Source organism: Syngnathoides biaculeatus, chromosome 15 (genome assembly GCF_019802595.1).
Source record: "Syngnathoides biaculeatus isolate LvHL_M chromosome 15, ASM1980259v1, whole genome shotgun sequence".
NCBI classification, from domain to species: domain Eukaryota; kingdom Metazoa; phylum Chordata; class Actinopteri; order Syngnathiformes; family Syngnathidae; genus Syngnathoides; species Syngnathoides biaculeatus.
Window position 1 is genome coordinate 13915806 of NC_084654.1, and position 19814 is coordinate 13935619.

A 19814-nucleotide genomic window follows, 5' to 3' on the forward strand; every position below is an offset into this window, starting at 1 on the left:
CTTAGAGTTACCTTCAGAGATGGGGCAGGTCAGGACCTGAGTGCTGTAGGAGCTTAGAGGAGCCACTCGGGCTGAGTGCTTCTTCATCCTCCACAGGGTGCCACAACACACTATCCTTCCCTGAGAAGTCTATTTATGTGTGTGTGTGTATGTGTGTGTGCACCCTCAGCAGCTCTTCTCCATCTCTCCGTGCATCCTTACTCCTCTGCTTCTTCTTCTTCTTTTTCTTCTTCGTCTTCACGCTCTTCACTTATTCCCCCACCGCTCCAGCCGCCTGCTTCCCAGATCTGTGAACTCTTCTCCTCAGCACTCCAGTCCGGCACAGCTCACTGTCTGCACACTTTTTTTCTCTCTGTCTTGTCTGGGTCGTAGTGAACCAGCTGACTGACTCCACAGTCAAGTGGACACGCTACTGTCGCAATGTCATGCCGTGATCCAGCGCTGGACTGTCTCCAAGGGAGACCAAGCTTTAAGTGTGTGTGGCATGCCGCAATCACTTCCCTCATCTCACTCCAGCCTCACCACCCCCATCTCGTTTGTCTGTGTCCAACTCGCTTTACCCCTCCCTCCTCTTTTGCTCCACAAATCAGCAGCTTTGTTTGGAAGGTAACCAAGCAGCCTGGGCTAATTATGCTGTGCTAGTTCCTTTCCTCTAGTGCCCCTCCCCCCCACCCCCTTCCCACCTGAGCTGGCTTCTTTCTGCACTCCCTCATTGTGTTCTGCTGAACACTCATGCCCTCTGTCTTGTGTTGGCTTTCACGTGTCATCAAAATATCTCGCCACCCAATACAACGTTAACTTACTGAGCAGTTGGAAAGGCTCACACAGTCGCATCAATGTGTGACAGAAACGTTGGTGTTTTGGACTGGGAGCTGTGGGCAGGAAGGATGGAAGCCCCTGTATTGAGTTTGACAGAAAACCTACCTGCACAAACCAGTAACTGCTCCTATCATCCACCCGGAGCATAAACTTAGGGTTATCAGAACTTTTTAAGACAGAGCAGAGAAGATCTCCAACAAAAAGGAAAGAAGGCGCAGACTCTTACAAATTGTGGGTATCCGACCTGGGCCTTTATCAAAACCTCCAAGCAAAGAAAAGCCGCTACACCCAAATCTGAAGACAGAGTTAAATGTATTTTGAACCTACAGCCTCAGACAAAAGCTGGATAACCTCAAGGTCAATTTCCCAAGAAGCAAACTCAGCCGTATTACTTACGCAGTGCAGTGCAGTGAGAAGTGCAATGACCCCGACAATGGAAGTAGTTCCTTCCCAGCAAGAAGAGTGGTCCCAAAAAGCTGTTTTGCCACAATACAATCAAACAATTCCTTGGTATGCGCGAGGTCCGTTTCACAAACCACACTGGGCAAAAACAACAACACCCTATTGTTGACCACCCCCCGGGGAAAACACACACCAGGGCATCAATAGGGCGGCTCCAAACCAAAAATTTAGAAATGAAGAAGCCTTTTAAAATCAAGATAAAGCATCATGAACAAACAAGCAAATTATTTTGATTGCGGTCTCTTGGGACACTGCTCTATTTGTTGAGTTGATAATGCCAGGAAAAACTGTAAATGTCACGCAGTAGCGCTAGATCTAATACGCCTTGGAGGGACCACGTCTCACAGCTGCTTTGGGAACACCTCAATGCAATTAGAGAAGGTGACTGAGAAAGTCTGAGCCACCCTTTTTGACAACTGCCCCAGGGACCCCTATTGGAGAAAATTCAGGGAAATGGATGGATCGAACCAAAAGAACACAGACGTTCACTGTTGCTTATCAGGCTACAAGGGTTAGAAAAAGTCGTCACACTCCTGTTCAAAAGCTGGCTTTTTATAATATAAAAGAGCCAGATTAAACTATATTTTTTCAAAATATTTGACACCATTAATGTGACCCACAACCTGTGCAACTCAATTGTGATATCATCATACTGTATCTGTGAATGGAAGAACACGTAAACATCCAAACTCTAAATAAATACATTTTATAAATACAGTATGAATTCAGGCTCATAAAAACATTGACTCAATGACTAATGTAATGATGTACATGTATTCGTAGTAAACAGTGTAAAGGTCATCAGTGAGCTACGTATGACGCCAGTCAACTTGGGTCATGCATTTCAACCGTGTGTGCGTGCGTGTACATGTGTGTATGTGTGTGTAGTCGTGTTTTCACTTCAAGTAATTTTGAAGTAATGGAGATTCATATTCTGAGGCTCTTGATTTACATAAATGCCATATTAGCATGATGTATTCAATCAACATTCATTTGGCAATACTACAGTACTCTAATCAAGTAAGTAAACAGATACAAGCGTATACATTGTTTATTTTCGAGTGTTGGCTTCGAATGTCGGTCATTATATCATAATCGCTCGTCTGTCTCTTCTTTGCTGTGCAGAACAGTCAGCCGAAGCTCCAGCACAACATCAAACTGGACGTACAGAATATTTTTAGGGTGTGCTGAGTACAAGTTTATGGAGAGGAAAGGAAAGCAAAGTTATTCTTCGGAATGTTGAAAGTAAGTAAGGGGTTATAATTCTTTGAGCGCATATTACAGAAACATTCAGTACAGAATATACAACTATGAGTGCACATTTATTGTATGTCATATTTTCCAAACTATAAATGAAAACATTTTCCCCTAAAACCTGGAGCCATTATAATGAATATATGTATAGTATGTGCTCGCCAAATGTGGCTTGAAGCTGTGGTGTAAGCAAAGGATAGGAGAGTGGATCGCATGAGAGGAGGGTCAATTAAAAATAGACCTGCTGATGAGTGGAGACAAAAGCGAGACAAGAGAGGGACAGGGAGGGTGGCGGGATGGGGGGAGCAACCAGTCAGCAAAGCCCAGGACGCTAATACCTATCTGATTAAGAAAATGTCTCCAGTACAAGCCACTCCAACAGTAAGCTATGGGGACTGTAGATTGTAAAATGCATTAAGATGTATACATTGTTTCGTAGCATTATAACTGACTAATTGAAATGTATGTATTGTTTCATAGCATGGTAGGACGCAAAACCATTTTTTTTTCAAAAGTTTGGCAGCCCAGCATGAAGCCTAAAATGACGACAATGTCGAATCAATCGCTCTCCATCCATTGTAAGCACCAAGACGGCCACCCAAGTGGATGCATCACAGATCAAAGCAACAAATAATAAAGCATCTGCCCACTTTACCCCCGTAGCAACAGCTGCACTCCAACCGACTGACGCACTCACTCCTTTTATAAGGCCCTTTTGTCATTTAGATTTGTGTTTTTAGAGTCTCCCTGCGGCTTAATATCTCAATGAAGATCTGGAGGAAAGATAAATGATGGGAAGAAGATGATCAGATGGTAATTGCTGTTTTAACCATCGAAACTAGACGTTCTCTCTACTGCCAGATGTGTCTGTTCTCGCTTGCTCCCCAAGTAACTCTAGTTGAAACTGTGGAAGATGAGGGCACCTAGTGGTGATTAACAAAATAGCAGCGCATTTGAAGTCCACCCATCTTTCGATTCATGCACTGGACTGGCTATCCCCAGTAGTGTCACAGCTGAACTGGAGCCTATCAGAGCTGACTTTAACCCCAAAAGAGGCGGGATTGCACCCTGGACCGGGCACTTGTCAATTACACAGAAAATAGAAGCAAACATTTGGATTCACACCGATTGATTATATAGCGTCTTGAATTAACCTTACATCCCTGTTTCTGGGACGAAGTGAGGAAGGCAGGGGACTCAGAAAAACTGCACAATCACAGGAAGAAAGTTCAAATTCGCAGAGGAAGGGCGAAACTGATCATTTGAACCCCAACTTCGAAACTGTGAGGCTAGGACAATGTCCTGGGATTTCAAGGGCAGTCACAGACATCAAAACAAAAGGACATTTTGTGTCCAAACTGCCAAGTTTTTCCGAACGAGACTTAGTTTAGACATACAAGTATAACTACAAATGTTGGACATGCATACTTTTGCTGTTCTCTTTGTCGATACCCTCTAACAAATTGTGAAGGAACATTATTAAAAACTTTTAAAAAAATTATTTACATCCCTTCTAATACCTGCATGAGAGGTTAACTCCATGTGCTGGATTAGTCTCTATCCAGTGTACATGCTGCATCAAATAAAGAGTAAACATCAGCCCTGAATTTCAAGAGAGGACCTTGAACGTTTGTAAATTGTTTGGCAGCTCATGGCACTCAAGCCACATTACTCTTTATCAATTTTGACCATTTTAAGTATTTGATTATAGCGAAGTTGAAGGTGGCAGGCTATCACCTGAGGAGGGCCCCATCAACAAACGACAACCGTGCACAGGATGGTCAATACAGGTCAGCACATCTAAAGGCCCCGCGGTGAAACACGGCACCCGCTATACATGCAAGGTGTTTTCGTAGCTCCCCAGAAGAATGAGGAGGCTAACATCACTCCAGGAGTCACTCAGGCAAGGCTTGCTTCCCGCTCGACACTAGGCTCGTTATAAATAGCTCTGCGAGAGACGGCATGGGAATGGGGCTACTTTAAAATAGCTGCATGAACATGCTCAATGTTTAAGGAAGAAATGCAAGTGCTGGTTATTAGCCATATTGTATTCTTCCATGCGTCCTCAATGCTCCTCAGCTGCACTTTAAAACACATACCAGGAGTTTTTCATTCTTCTTTTTTGAAAACAGTGAACAGGACACAATCACATTGCTGAGCAGTACGTGTCATTTTCACTGCATTAGGCCTGTTTGGGCAGCAGGGAGTGTGCCTTTGCTTTCCATATTGTTCCCTTTTTAATTTAGCCATTTAAAACCAGATACGAAGCAAATCACTTTAATGGTTTTCCAAGAGACGCTGAGGAGGCATTTACTGCATGCTATTGTCGTGCGGAACGGCAGGAGCCACGCAACTATTGTGAGAATAGCACTTTGCTCTTTTCTTTTTTTTTTTTTAAAGTAAATTCAATTTCCATTTCTCTTGTGCATGTCTTTGAAGTTGGGATGTTATCTACTTACTTGTTAAAAGCTGTATTGACTTTGCCTCAAAATTCCATTAAGGCATGATGTATTACAAGCAAGACCTTGTCACCAAATGTGGTACACAAGTCCCTCAGAGGCAAATTCTAGCTCTACACAGATGGCGAGTGGCTATAATAACGGGATCTTATTTAATATATCATTTTGCCATAGGCAAGGCAGGATGAGCCCATTGTTCTATTTATGCAATACTTTGTCCGTGGGAACTGTGGCTCACTGATACTTTGCTAAGCAGTACTGTACTCGTTTTCATTCAAAAAAGTGCCGTTAGAAAAAAAACATTAGCGCCTTTATTGTATATGATTCATTAATGCAGACAGCTACTCCCTCACCATCACAGTATTTGTGCAGGTACAGCACCCTGAGGAATACCTTCTGTTGACAAAAAAAAATGCCTTGATGAATTGGCGGGGTCTGCACAGATTATCGGAAGATTGGAAATATTTCCCAATTCAAATAAACCCCCCAGCTTGCAGACGTGTGAGCTTTTGTAGGCTCAGAATGGATGTTATTATGATCCACACCTGCTCCTTAGGCCAGCAATTACCGCACAGTCGACATGCTATCATTCACCTGCATCAGTAGGAAAACTCGATGCGGGGAGCTGTGTATGCAAAAAAATATTGTCTACACGTTTTGCTATATTGGCACTTAATCAAAGGAGCAAACATCTCGACCAGACTTGTAAAATGTACATTGTGATTAAACAACAAAGACTATTGTAATGAATGCACCTCCTGGCGGCTTTCGAGTGTTATTACACATAAAAGCGTTTATGTACAGCCGGGTTATTGCATAGCTACATTCATCCTCCTCTCAGTTAAAATGCATAATATTTGATATACAGTATGTGGTAATTCTCAGTGGCAGTGATTAATAATTCAGTTCTGGCGTTTTTTAAATGACTGTTTTTACTTTTTTGTGTTTCGCAACCTTAATTTAGCCTAGGGCTCATATTTTGCATCATAAAAAGACTCCTCTACTTTACCACCAAATAAAAACGTCACAAAAATTGGACACACAAGTTAATTATGTACCTTCCGGCAATTAGCAGAAGAACATTTCATTTTTCCACCTTTCACTAAACAGCACTGACACAGGCAGTTGAACAAGTATAATTATTTGTGGTAAATAAATCATTGTTCCAATAATGAGTGAAATGGTTAATTTCCTGCTGCACAGCTGCTGATCTCTCGTGACTCACCGGGAAATATTGTTTTATACCTTAGTGTACAGAGTGTCAATTCAACAATGCAACACTTGCTGCGAACAGAACTGACTAAATTCTACACTGCTCCAGTAGCAATCCCATTTACCGCCACAGCCTTTAATTATGCATTGCTCACACCCCAAAAGTGGCTCATTATTGGGATTACTTTGGGAATTGTTCCGTCTGTTTCCAATCTAAAGTTTGGGGTGCCGCTCATTAATCGGAACCCGCTCTCTTGGGATCAACCTGGACGGCTAAATATCTCCCAGAATGAGAGTGCATGATTGCATCCATGATTAATCTATTACAACGGACAGGATGCAGTTAATGAACATGAGGCTCATTTCCTTTTTCCTTGCCTGATGTCTGAAAATCCATTGCAGTGAAGAGATGCATGTTAAGGACTCTTAGGACTGAATTATATTTGCATTTCTTTAAAAAAAAAAAAAAAAGATGAGAAAATGTACCTTCCCCGTATTGGATGTGCAGGACTTGTAGATGTTGAAATAATGTGTCGTTGAGCTTTTACGTAACAACCAGGGCGAGATGTTTGGGAGCTTGCGTGCAAGTCCAATTCGTTTGAGGTGAAGCCTTTCAGCTTCTAAAACACGGCTCCTCATACGTAATAAAGGTGCAATTAGTAAAAGGTATCCTTGTCTGTATAGTCGTCTGCATGCCTCATGATGCATTTGCACTCGGCCGCAGCCTGTTGAAATCCCGCTGACCACCAAAATCGACATTTTTAAGATCATTTACCCACATTCAATCCCATAATGTCTGTCTATGTCACCAAAAGTCCCTGTAATGCCCCCGCCAATAACAAGCATGTGGACAAATCACAAATGTGCGTGTGAAGCTGCACCCTATGTCAATGTCATGAGACAGCTGGAAGCATTCTGATGCATCATGCTGAGCGCCTCGCCCATATTGTCATTTGGACAGTGAATTATTTTAAATAAAACATGCCTGTCGAAGCAGCCACCAGGGCGACATCAGTTATTGATCTGAGCTGATGTGAGCTGAGCTGCAGTATAGTATAGTATAGTATAGTATAGTATAGTATAGTATAGTATAGTATAGTATAGTATTTCCCAAAGTGTATCATTTTTCTAGTACAGAAAATTAAAGAGACTGTAGCAATGTTTTCCTTTCTTCCTCATATTGTATAGTATTAGTAACTAAGGCAGTTCAAAAGTGAAAATAGTTTTGTTTTTGTATCTTCTTATTAGTGTACATCAAAGTAATATAATAACACTGTATTGTATTTCATGCTGTTTTGAATTGTACTGAAAGTGTGCCATTTGTGTGGTGCAGAAAAGTGAATATAGTAATGTGTTTGCACATTTTTCCATTATAGTGTTATATCATTATAGTAAGGCATATCATTTCAATAGTAAAAGGAATGTTGTTATTTTAATCTTTCTATCAGTGTACATTGCAAGTAATATAGTGTAGCATAGTACAGTACAGCAGAAGGCATTCACAATCATTTCAATAGTATAGAAAGGTGAGTGTTCCAGTCTCTTAATTTAATTTCGAACACAGATAAGTATTACATAATTTCAACATCATAGAAAGTGAATATAGATTTCTGTGTTTTGCTTTTTTTGGTTCTTTCTAATCTGAGTATAGTATAATAAATTACTGTTTAACATCGTAAGGCATTCCATTTCAGTAGTGCAGTATAGAAAAGTGAGTGTAGCATGTTTTTTTGTAAGACGTACAGTCCCTATAGCATAGTAGGCCTATTGTATAGTTTACAGTACAGGATATCTATCAAGCCATCTATTGATCCATCTCCATCCAATCTATTTTTATTCCCCAAGATATTGTTGCATCGCCACTTAGTGCACTTAGTTTTTTTTTTGCGTGCACACTGACATGCGCTTACTTCTGTGACTGGAGTAGCCGGGGTTGTAGCCGTAGTAGCCGGTGATCCTCAAGATGCGGTCCTCAATGTCGTGCACCCCGTTGGCTGACACTTTGGGGCCGCCGTCCACGAAGGCGCCGCGACCCGTGCCCCCGCTCGCCGTCGCGTTGCCGGGCAAGAGGGTGTTCTTGCCGCCGAGAGGCTCCAGCCGGATACAAGGCGACTTGCCCCGCTCCACGACACTCTCGGTGCTGGTCATGGTCAGTCGGATGTGCAGAGCGCAAGGACAACTCGTCAGATGGAGCATCCGATACTCGCCCTGAGTCCAAACCGCATCAACAATTAGCAGCACATTGGCATTCCTCCAGTGACGTGCAGCGAGCTTGCCCCGGCGTGAATGTGGCGGACACGCGCCGCAAGGGGGCGTGTCACTACTGTTCCATGTTTTTAGTATGGCAATGGAGACGTCGGAAGAAAAGCATGGCTCCAGTCAGGATAGTTAGTCGATGAAGGTTGAGAGTCTACCTTGTATTTTTGATTTATTGCATTTGTCAATCATTTCAAAGGTGTTGACGTTTCTCAAAGGATTCAACCGCAAAACGGGAGATTTAATGAATGTGTGATTAGGGGTGGGAAGCCACCAGGGCCAGCAAGACTTTTTCTGATGGCCAAACACTTTCAAAATCCCTGACTTACATTTACAACCTAAATTCCAATATTTGTTCCATAGAATTTTTCAAATTGTATTGTCCGTACAATACTGTTCTGTCCGTTCTCATCATTCCATACTGTTTCTTTTGGGTGCACTGTAAGTGGATGTTATATATATATATATATATATATATTATATATACACACACACACACACACACACACATACACACACACACACACACACACACACACACACACACAACACACACACACACACACACACACACACACACACACACACACACACATATATATATATATATATATATTTTTTTTTTTTTTTTTTTCTGCCATGTAAATCCAATCTTCCCAGGGCCTTCAGAATTAGTAGTCACGTCTAATGCAATTCAAACTATATTGTTCTATGAGAGATATTTTTCAGATTTGGTGTAATTCATCCTCACATTGCCAGAGCTGTCCCTCAATGATGTCAGAACTTTTTTTTTACCTAGCAAAACACATCTTTGCACACAAAGCATCAGCATCTGTCTATAGTATGCGGTACAATGTATCTTATTAATTTAGTTTTTGTTACGATATTGGAATACTATTTATTCTGAACTGCTCCAGGTGATGTACATGGCTCATTCTGTGCATTTGTGTGTGTGCGTGTGTGTTTGTGCCTGTGTATGTGTAGTATTGATAGTTTCTATAACTGCAATCCGAAAGTGGTCGTATAAATAGGTGGATCAAGTTGAGTTAGTACCCACTGAAGTTCGCTGGTGTTAAGTTCTACCAGGACAGAGCGGTGCCCTCGTGGTTGACACATCTGCTTCACTGTTCTGAAGTTCAGGATTCAGCTTCTCTATTGGGTTTTGCATATCTGATTGCATATGGTTTTCTCTGGGCACGCTACATCCACAGTAAAACGTGTATGTTTCTGTAACTGATGCCGTCTTGTGCTGCGCATAAGCACATTAGCAAAACCTCACACCTCAGAGATTTCCAAAGTTGGCGCTAGCCAATCGTTGCGCAGCCCAAGCTGTTCATTCATTGATCAGTGAACTCAACTTCCAACAGGTGACGTGGTGGTGCAGGTTCGAATCCGGTACTGGCTGAATGGCGCTGGTTAGCTGTCGTTTCATTAGGTTAATCTAAAAATCCATAGGTGTGAATGTGCATCTGTTGCTATCGTATGTGCTGTCATGAGTTCACACTCCCATTCAAAACTATAACAAGGATGGAATCATCAATGTTTTTGGAATGTAGAAGGAGTGCCCTGCTTCAATTTAATATGTCGACACTACGGTAAAACAAAAAGGATGACTACAATAGCCGGGACCCACCACCATACTGTATCTTCTTCTTCTTTTCCTTTCGGCTTGTCCCATTAGGGGTCGCCACAGCGTGTCATTTTTTTCCATCTAAGCCTATCTCATGCATCTTCTTCTCTAGCACCCGCTGTCCTCATGTCCTCCCTCACAACATCCATCAACCTTTTCTTTGGTATTCCTCTTGCTCTTTTGCCTGGCAGCTCAGTATCTATTCCCTGTCAGCATGTAGCTTGTCTGTGTCGTTTCCCCAATTCTTGTTAAAGATTAAATATGAATGTGCTGTAGAGAAACAAATGTGGGATTTGTTTGTCTCACACTGGTTCACAGCTTTTGCAAACATTTGGATGTAGGCCAAAACTAGCACTTTTATTTTCTGCACTTTTTTCCCCATGTAATAATACTGAAATAGAACATTTCTCTTTACAGTTTTCTTTTATATTGTCAAGCACTGGTGATACAAATTAAGGTTTAAAAAAAGAATACAGAACAATCTTGGCTTCGGGTTTTTGCAGCTGGCGCCCACTCGACCGGATTCTTCTAGCTTTTATTGTATGTAGTAGATGCTGTTCAGAAAACTGGGCTCCAAATCCAATAACACAAGATGGAGCACTTGAGTGTCTGTGTGATGTGCCTCTTTCCAAGTACTGCAATCTTTGTGTGAAATCGATTCCCAGTGTGTCTCCTTTCTGCATGGGGGTGCAGACAGATGCTGAGGTCTCGTACGCCAGCAGTGGTTCCTCCCCAAATCGTGCCAACTGAACCAATCTCCACCCCATGTCCTTTTATTTCAGTTTGTTTGAGCTCCAAAGCACTTATCTCCCATAGTCAGTCCAGGGACAGCTTTGTAGCTCCAACAATTGTTCACAAAGTTTTGCCTCATCTTCTGAAAATTTATCACTGGACACTTTCCTAAAAGCTTTTGCAATGCTTTGCCAGTGAAGTGTTTTTCTCAGTTGTGCTCTTTAATTGTGCAGCTTTGAGATCCTCTGCTTGCTTGCCATTCATGCAATTTAGGCGTCCAGTGCTCACTTTCAAGTCTTAAGTTTTTTTTTTTTTTAATCAAATACTAACTCATAGAAATACATTCTGTGAAGCCTCAGCCCACTTTATGAATTTAACCGTGAGCCATGGCAATACACGATCAAAATGCATATTTGCAGTGAGGCACTGAGACAAAAGTCTCCTTGTCAAGTAAAAGGAATAATTCAGTGCTTGGAGCAATATCTTAAAAGCTATCATTAAAAAGAAAAAAGTCCATCTTTACAGGCTCTTTAATATCACCTCTAATTGTCCCCCAGCAATGACAACCCAATGAGGCTGGCTTCAATCACAGAGAACTTGATTAACATTCAGGGCATCTTCAGATTCATTTTCCCCTTTTCACCTATCCATCAGAATTGGAAAGAATAGATTCTATTTGTTAGAAGCAAAACATTTCCCTTTTCTCTATTATCGTTCTTGTGTGAGGAGATTTAATTTATTTATTTGTTTATTTCATGCTCAGCAGTGCTTATTCCCTGCAGCTTGTGCGCTCGGTGTGTGCGAGGACTGATGACTATTTTTAGATACTGGCATAGACATTTATGTACATGCTGAGATATAATGTGGTTTCAGTGATCGACTCTGCAATCCTTTGCCTAATTGTGCTTCTATCCCTGACTTTTGCTTTGTACTTGCATCCAAGCACGATACATCATCCTTTGGATAATAGAGGTGAGGGAATAGATTACGTGCCCCTCGTGACGTCATCCCAGGGAGGCCCCAGCACCCTCCAGGTCACCTTCAAGGTCAATGACTGACCCTTAGCTACCTGCAGCATAAATATTCAATGTGCACAAAATATAACCAGCGTGGTGTAAGAGTGAGGAAGAAGAAGGGCTTACCAATTAAACAATATGGCCTTTATATGTTGCTTTAGTGTGTTGACCTGAAAGCTTCGTAAATATTTGATCTGTGGATTTCTACTTCAAATGTATGGCTTTAATTTACAGAAGTTAGGCAGAAGCACAATAGAAAATATTAATACCGCTACCCAGTATATTAACTGTGTAGAAATATGTGACATTGCGAGAAATAGTGCCTCTGTCTAGAGTGCCTAGAGTGTTAGGTGAGGGGTGTATATACATTAGAATGCTGTCCTTTGAGGGATTTCAGCATGATATGACCTTTCTTTGTTGTTGCCATCTACGAAAAAAGGGACCTGTTTATGAAACTGCACTTCCTTTTCCTCCTCCTCTTTCCTCCACAAAAACAAACTTGCAAGCATTTCAGTCATTGCTCTCTTTTGCCAGCCTCCATATGAATAAAATATACCATGTCCAAACAGCAGCGTTAAAAATAGACCCCTCAATAATGCCAAGTCACACTTTGCCATGTTTTATGGCGCTTTGAGCAGTTTGTGCTGTTACAGGAAGACAGGCAATCACTGTACAGTGTGGACAGTAGGTAGACACCATCTTCTTCTGCCAATTATCGTCAGTAACTGCTAGAAGCATGCTTTTGCCCATAAACATTTCATAAGTGATGGTGCACATCAGTTTCTCTGAAGGGTCATGTGGATGTTGCATGTAAATAAAGCACGTCAACACAATGTCATGTCGCCAGACACCTGATTCAGGCAGCACGTGACGCAGTCATTAGCGAAATGGAAATGCCTGTACAGTACGTGATTTAAACTTGTAGTACAGATTGCGTTAGCCTTTGACCTTTACCTATAATCAATACACTAATTGGAATGGCTGTGAATCTATAGTAACTCTCAATATCGTCAACAGATGAGAGGAGAAACAACAGCTAACATGCTTCTGGTTGAAGGAATTACAGAACTAGAAAAACGATAAAGAAACAATAATATTCCTTTCACATTCTCAACTGCAATACAACTGTAAAAATACGTTAACCATCATGTAGTAAAAGAGTCAATAAACAAAAAATAACTATGTTTGGCAACCCCTTCATACACATCTACATCGCTATGTCATGATCTCTCCATCTCTCAACAGCCTTTCATGGACTGCACAACTGCGTCAGGATACAAAAATCGCCGTATATTGATTTTTGTACAAGTGCAAGGTTCTTTGTGCATGTTTGCCTATTTGACAGACTGGCCAACACCAAACTGGACATATCAATGTAGCGTAGGTGTGCCTTTGGAGATTTCCTGGGGGAAAGTCCATCCACAGTTCTGCCTGCTTACACCACATCTAATTTTTGGCAGAGCTGGTCTGACACAATTTTGGTGAATTCGATCAGGGCACATAGAGACAGACATGAAACCCTCTGAATCATCATAGAAGTTAGTTCATTGAAACCATTGTTATTATGATCATATTTTTAAAACAACCCACGTACTGACTGGTAAACAATTATGGGGGGATGGGGGGGCACACAAATGGTTGTTGTGTCTCCGGACATATTTTAAGTCACCTCTGTTTTTTTACTAGCTCATTCTCTATTTAATGTTATCCACTAACATTGTGCGCTGCCAACAATGCTGCAATTAGGCAAGGTCCCCTTTGCTCCAGATAGCTCCGTGCAGGACTCTTGTGCCATATTTAAAGGGAATGAGAGGAACTGCTTAGATCGGTGATGAATGAAGTCAGTCATACTCACACCTACAGCGGCACAGTGTTTTGGGTTTTTTTTTTTTTTTTTGGGTGGGGGGGTTTGGGGTTGTGTGTGTGCGTGTTCTTGTTTGTTTTCTGTTTTGTTTTTTAACTCAGTTTCACCTGGCTCCACACAAAGTTTCACCTGACATGCTTGAGTTCAGACAATCACAAAACCATAGCCCTATCTCTTGCTGTGCCTACTGCTGTGATTCCCAACCGCTGTTCTGCGCCACATTAAGGAGACATGAGCCTTAATCAGCTCAACGTGTTATTATTTAATTATAACAAATGTACACATTTATCTTTGATAATCTATGTCAGCCATGACAGATAGACCAATTAAATGCTCTTCCACTAGATGGCAGAAGCTACAATTAACGTCTAACCAGTCCTCACACTGTGAAAAGTACATTTGAGATAAAATTGACACAAGATTATCATCATCATCATTTTTTGAGTACATATCGTTTAAGTGACTTCTGAAAACGTGTCCCTTGGCACATGATATCTTTATTTTTTTTATTATACTCTATTTATATGAACACATAATACCTCTATTTTTATAATATCAAGCTGAAATTTATCATGTAAACTATATTCTAACATTCAGTTTCTTCATATAATACCTGAAAAAGGTATTGTTTTGTTGTTGTTGTGCACATTTCTACGTGGTTTGTCCTGTATTTAATCACTGTACAGTATTTTGTCCATTTCATTGTTGAAAATGTAGACAAGATGCTGGGTAAACCTGATCTCACCTGAGGAAGATATGGCATGCAATCCCAGGAGATTAATGGCGTCCAGGCATAACCAAGTTAAATCCCTCAGTGAGGGTTTCTGCACACGCCATTGTTGGTGAGTGCAGTCAGGATGATGGATTAGTTTGCCAGTGTGAGCGCTCCATGGAGCAAATGCAGGACAACAGCAATTAAGATGGGGACATTTAGCCTGATTGACCAGACAAGAGTGAGACAAATGCTAATGTCAAGATCAGTTTGGAGTCTGTCTAAAAAAAAAAAAAAAAGTTTCTCCCATTTTTTAATGTAGATGATACAAAAAGGCGCTCATAAAACCAAATGTTGCTTGACAAATGGGTTATGAATTACACATTTAGTTCAAATAATCTCACCGTAGAGTGATGACAGGAGCATGTTAAATCTTCCGTAGGAGTGTCGGCGTTAAATGGTAAACTGAGATTGGATTTTTCTCTAATGGGTGCAATGATTCAGCGGGAATAGGAAAAAAAAGTTCATCAATACCACCCCTTGTGCCTGATACGATATCGACAACACTGGAAGTTCAGTCAGGGTTCATCCACCAAAATTATCGTCCTTTTGACACACAGCCTCATTGATGCATCCCATAATTATGAAAAGGGCATTACATTGTAATTAAAGTTTTTGACAGAATTTATACATCCTGTTGTTTCTCTATATTCTCTGACTTTTGAGCTGTTTACACTTAGTCGAGTCTTAATCAACACAATATGCACCATTCCTTGATATCCATTCATCCATTTTCTATGCCGCTTATCCTCACGAGGGTTGCGAGGAGTGCCGGAGCCTATGCCAGCTGTCAACGGGCAGGAGGTGGGGTACGCCCTGAACTGATCGCCAGCCAATCACAGGGCACATCGAAACAAACAGTCGCACTCACAATCACACGCAGGCATGGGAAAAACATGCAAACGCCACACAGGGAGCGCCGGGATTGTACCCTGCTTCTCAGAACTGCGAGGCCAATGCTTTATAGGGCTGATCCACTGTGCCACCCTTCTTTTAAGATCTCTGTATGCATATTTTCATGTAGTGATATTCATATTCCATGGGGAGACAGTGGTTGAATGATTAGCACATCCTTCGAACAGTTCTGTGGTGAGGGGTCAAACACTTTTGCTCCCCTGGGTTTTCTGGGGCTGCACTGGCTTTTCCCCACATTGTAATATAATACATCTTTGGTTACTTGAAGAATAAATTGTTTTCAAGTGTGAATGTGAGTGTGAATGGTTGATTTTCTATGTGTGTTCTACATCACCCTAATCAGGATGAGAAAATGGAAGGATGGAAGATTCAAAGTCGGGTACTAAATTGAATTAATACACACTAATTAAAACAAAAATCGAAATTATTAAAGCACATTACAGTGATCTTCATAAATATCTGCATTGACTTGTTTCTTGGCGGCCAAATGAAGTCCTACTTTGCAACTCGATGTGCTATGTGCCAATAGTGAGGACACCGGAGTCGTGTCATTGCCTGCAGTCCAAACTATCGGTTCCAGGCAATTTATGGTAAGAGCTTTGCTTCAGTCTTTTTACAGCTTTTGCATTCTTCCCCTGAAAGAATACATCTTTTTTTCATTTGCTCTTGAACGGTCAAAATCCATCAATAAATACTTTCATTTGGCTTTCTTGTGAGGCCAAAATCTGTATTTATATCAAAATAATGTCTTCATAATGAAACTGAACTACATAAAATTTACATTGAAGTACAAGTGACCTTGCTTGGACTTATCGGTTACTTTGATCTTACTGGAACATTCTAAAACAAGCCAAACCTTTTAATACTAGTACCAAAAGTATTGTTATATATTAGGGACGGAGTCTAGCAGTTCCAACAGCTTGACAGGACACGACTTGTCTCTAGAGAGCACGACACAAAAGGGATCAACTGATCAGCTCTCGATTGCTTATGACAGACTGGGATGATTGCCTGTAGGCTGAAACTACCACACATTCTACAATGATCACTGACATGGATTGTACTTCAAACACGCCCAAATAATAGGCCGAAATCATCTGGGGTTTATCGTTAAGCCTTTGAGGCCTAACAGAACACATCAGTCCAGGGTTGCCTCCTCCTGCCCGAAAAGAGCTGGGAAGTCCTTGAAGTCGCATGGTTCACTTTGTCAAAAGGAAGTAAGTGGCCAGAGATGCATTTCAAGAGACTACTTACAAATAAAACCAAGTAAAGTCCAATCAGGTGAATGAGTGCAATGTTTCTGTTTGCTGTGAAACAGATGTCTCTCATCCAATATTTCGGTACAGTTTATACAGTTTTCCACTTTTTGTTGAAATAAAAACAACTCTAATGAGGTGATAAATATACAAATAAGACTGCTGTTTATAAATGATCCTTTTAGAATCAAATAACCACTATATGAAATAGTCCATGGGAAAGGCCATGTTCTGTTTGGAGTCTTTCCACTTTCCTCAAGAGCTACACATGTATCGCATAATCCCAATACCATCTGCTTTAGGTGAGACATAAAGCATTGAGTTTGGGTTCTTAGTGTATGCACCTGTCATTATGCTCGTGGCCCTGTCTTGCTTTCCTGCTATTGCATCACCTACATCATTTCTAGGTCTGGAATGAGAATCCTCAGAAACAAAACAATCAAGCATAAACAACATTTCCACTTAGCGATTTGAATTAACTCAATATTGACACAGTAGCGCTCACTCACACAGACGACCTAAATAAAAAGTCAGCAGTGTGAGTGAGTACGTCACAAGCACTTATTTCCCATGCTGTCACTCCTGATGTCCCACAGCTGTTCAACATCTGCAGATGTGTCGTTTCCTGCCCAGAGAGAAAAGGCCCGTCAATTCATGAGTACGTTTCCCATGCTTGCGCGCTCAGCCTGATGTTGCTGCTTACGTGCTCCGTGGCCTTTTCCTCCATGGCCTGTAAACAAGATCCCGAGAAAAGATCTCGGAGTGCGCCATCCAGCGCACGACAAGGTTAACAGTTACGAGACATGCCAGTCCCCTGGCTGCCGCTAATCCCCCGTCACTGCAGATGGCAGATAAACAGCAGTGTGCAAGCCCCTTCGAGTTAAGATGGCATTTCCTCCTGCGACTTCTTTACATTGATAAGAGACGTCCCGGGAGGCAGCGAGAGCGCTGGGGTACCACTATAATTGTCGACTCCCACAGCATCACATGTGTAAAAACACTTGACAGAATCCATTTGGCTGATTTTTATCTGTTTTGTGACAGACAGCGCACAGCAGGGACACAGGTGGGGGTGGGGGTGTTGAGGGATCCCTCGGGGTGGCCAGCGCCTCGCCCTCCCTAAACCCTACCCCCGACCGAGCCATAAAGCCACTTGGGGAAAGTGGGCCCTGACTCTTTCTGGTTACAGTGTGGGAATGTGTCCTTTGAGAAAGAAACAAGAAAAGGCAGAGGGAAACCACAGGGAAGAGAAAAAGGGGGGGAGAAGGGAATCCTTGTAATAGCACCATCAAAAGAAGCAGATGGGAGATGGGGCTTTCCCCTCATTTCCCCTAGCTAAGTGGCAATGGGGGCGGGGGACCCCTTTGCTTTGAGGCCTCCAATTGAATTCCAAATAATGGCCCATTAGGTCTCCTGCTGTAGCATTTTAAAGTTTAGGTCATCCCACATGACATTTTGGTGTGTTATGACCACACTGTCACGCTTTGCCATAAATCAACAGCGTTCACTGGCCGTGTGATTAATCTCCCCACTTGCAGCATGCAGGCGGTGCAGGTGGCTGTCGGCTGATGTGTCTTTCGAGCCAGGTGTCGCCCGGCGCGAATGAAAGCCCAAGAGGTGCGAGAACGTTACACAAGGGCGGCCGACTTGCCATTGTTCACGTTGTAAAAATATGTCAAGATGATTGATGAATTCAAATCCGAGATTTTACATGCACAAAAGACAGTGATGAATCACCAAACAAGGAGATAATCAGAAAATACTCCCAGTTCTTCATGGTTAGTGGATGCTTTATGTGTAAAGCTGTGTTGTCTTTTTTCTGGTGGGGTAATTATGGTGCCCATTAACAAATTGGGGTCAAATAACTGTGACCCCTTTGTAAAGGTAGTTCACCTCCACGATCCCTGACGTTTGTCTGAAGTCCGTGATCATTACCAGACAAACTACAGTATAGATCATGAAAATATCACAATATTTAATATTATATCACTTGGTTATTTTTACAGATATAATTTAATACAGTTTTACATGACTAAATTTACGTAACTTGTCGTGGTTATTTATGTCGTCAAACAACAGAATTTATTTTATATGAAAACTGTAGGTTGTGGCATAGGGTTGCTGCTCTTTGGGAAGTGGGACCACAATCAAGCCTTGCTACCTGTCACCACAAGAGAAACTGTTGCCCAAATAATATCTAACACTTCAGGGAAGACAAATTTTCCGGGTTGTAGGCATTGCTTGATGGGTAACGGCATGATATGGTGGTGGAAATGGGCCAGGCTATTATTATTCACCAGTCACTCGCAATTGGGCCAAATAGCAACAGACGACGGCATGGTGAATCACGATGGGATGAAAATGGGACAAGACAGGACAGGAAAAGTGCAGTAAGATAGGAAGTGCTGTCACGGTGCCAGTTTCCCATGCATAATCTAGAGCATTCTCATCAACATTACATTTTGAACATTTTTCATGTTATCTGGAAAATATTCACACATCCACCCAACCATTTTCTGCGCTGCCTATCATCAAGAAGGTCACAAAAGTGCTTGAGCCCATCCAAGCTATCGATGGGCAGGAGGCGGAGTACACCCTAAACTGCTTGCCAGCCAATCGTAGGATCTTGAAAATAAGGATGAATAATTTTGAATATTTAACCGTTTTGAATATTTAACCGAATACAGAAATATTCCAAATAATACAAAAAAGTTGTGTATGGTAGTCTTTTGGCACATGCTTGGTTTTTTTTAGGTAAAAAAAGAAAACCTTCAACAAATTAACATTGAATTTTACTCAAACTCTGGCCAATGTATGACTAATGGTTTGCTTATTTTTGTATTTCTGCATGAGCATATGTGCGTGAATCCGTGCGTGCATGCGTATGTGTGTGCCCTCAAGTCGCCGCTTTTAATCGCAGGTCATTGAAGGCTGCTAAAATACGAGGCCACAGAATGTAAACAGAGCCTTATTAAGACTGCTGTTCTGCTGAAATTATATCACCCAGTGACCTACAGGCACAAATTGAGTTCATTACATAAAATTACTATCAACATTGTTCAATAGGTTTTGATGGGTTTGATTTTTAATTGACCTCCAGAGTTAGTCACTTCACACTGTGCTGAGATAAAAAAGTCAAAATAAGTGAACTTTTGGAATGGATGACT

General features: G+C 41.6%; 1 protein-coding gene across 2 annotated transcripts in view; it reads right to left on the reverse strand.

Moving 5' to 3' along the window:
* Positions 1–19814, reverse strand: part of slc35f4 (solute carrier family 35 member F4) — a 28978-nt gene that overhangs the window by 7422 nt on the left and 1742 nt on the right. The window contains exon 2 of one of the 2 annotated variants that reach the window (XM_061843897.1): positions 8117–8414. In XM_061843897.1, coding sequence (XP_061699881.1) covers positions 8117–8402 — 286 coding nt within the window. In that variant the 5' untranslated portion in view covers positions 8403–8414. Of the gene's footprint in view, positions 1–11; positions 511–8116; positions 8415–19814 lie in introns of those variants that run through there. The other variant, XM_061843893.1, reaches the window with a different exon arrangement.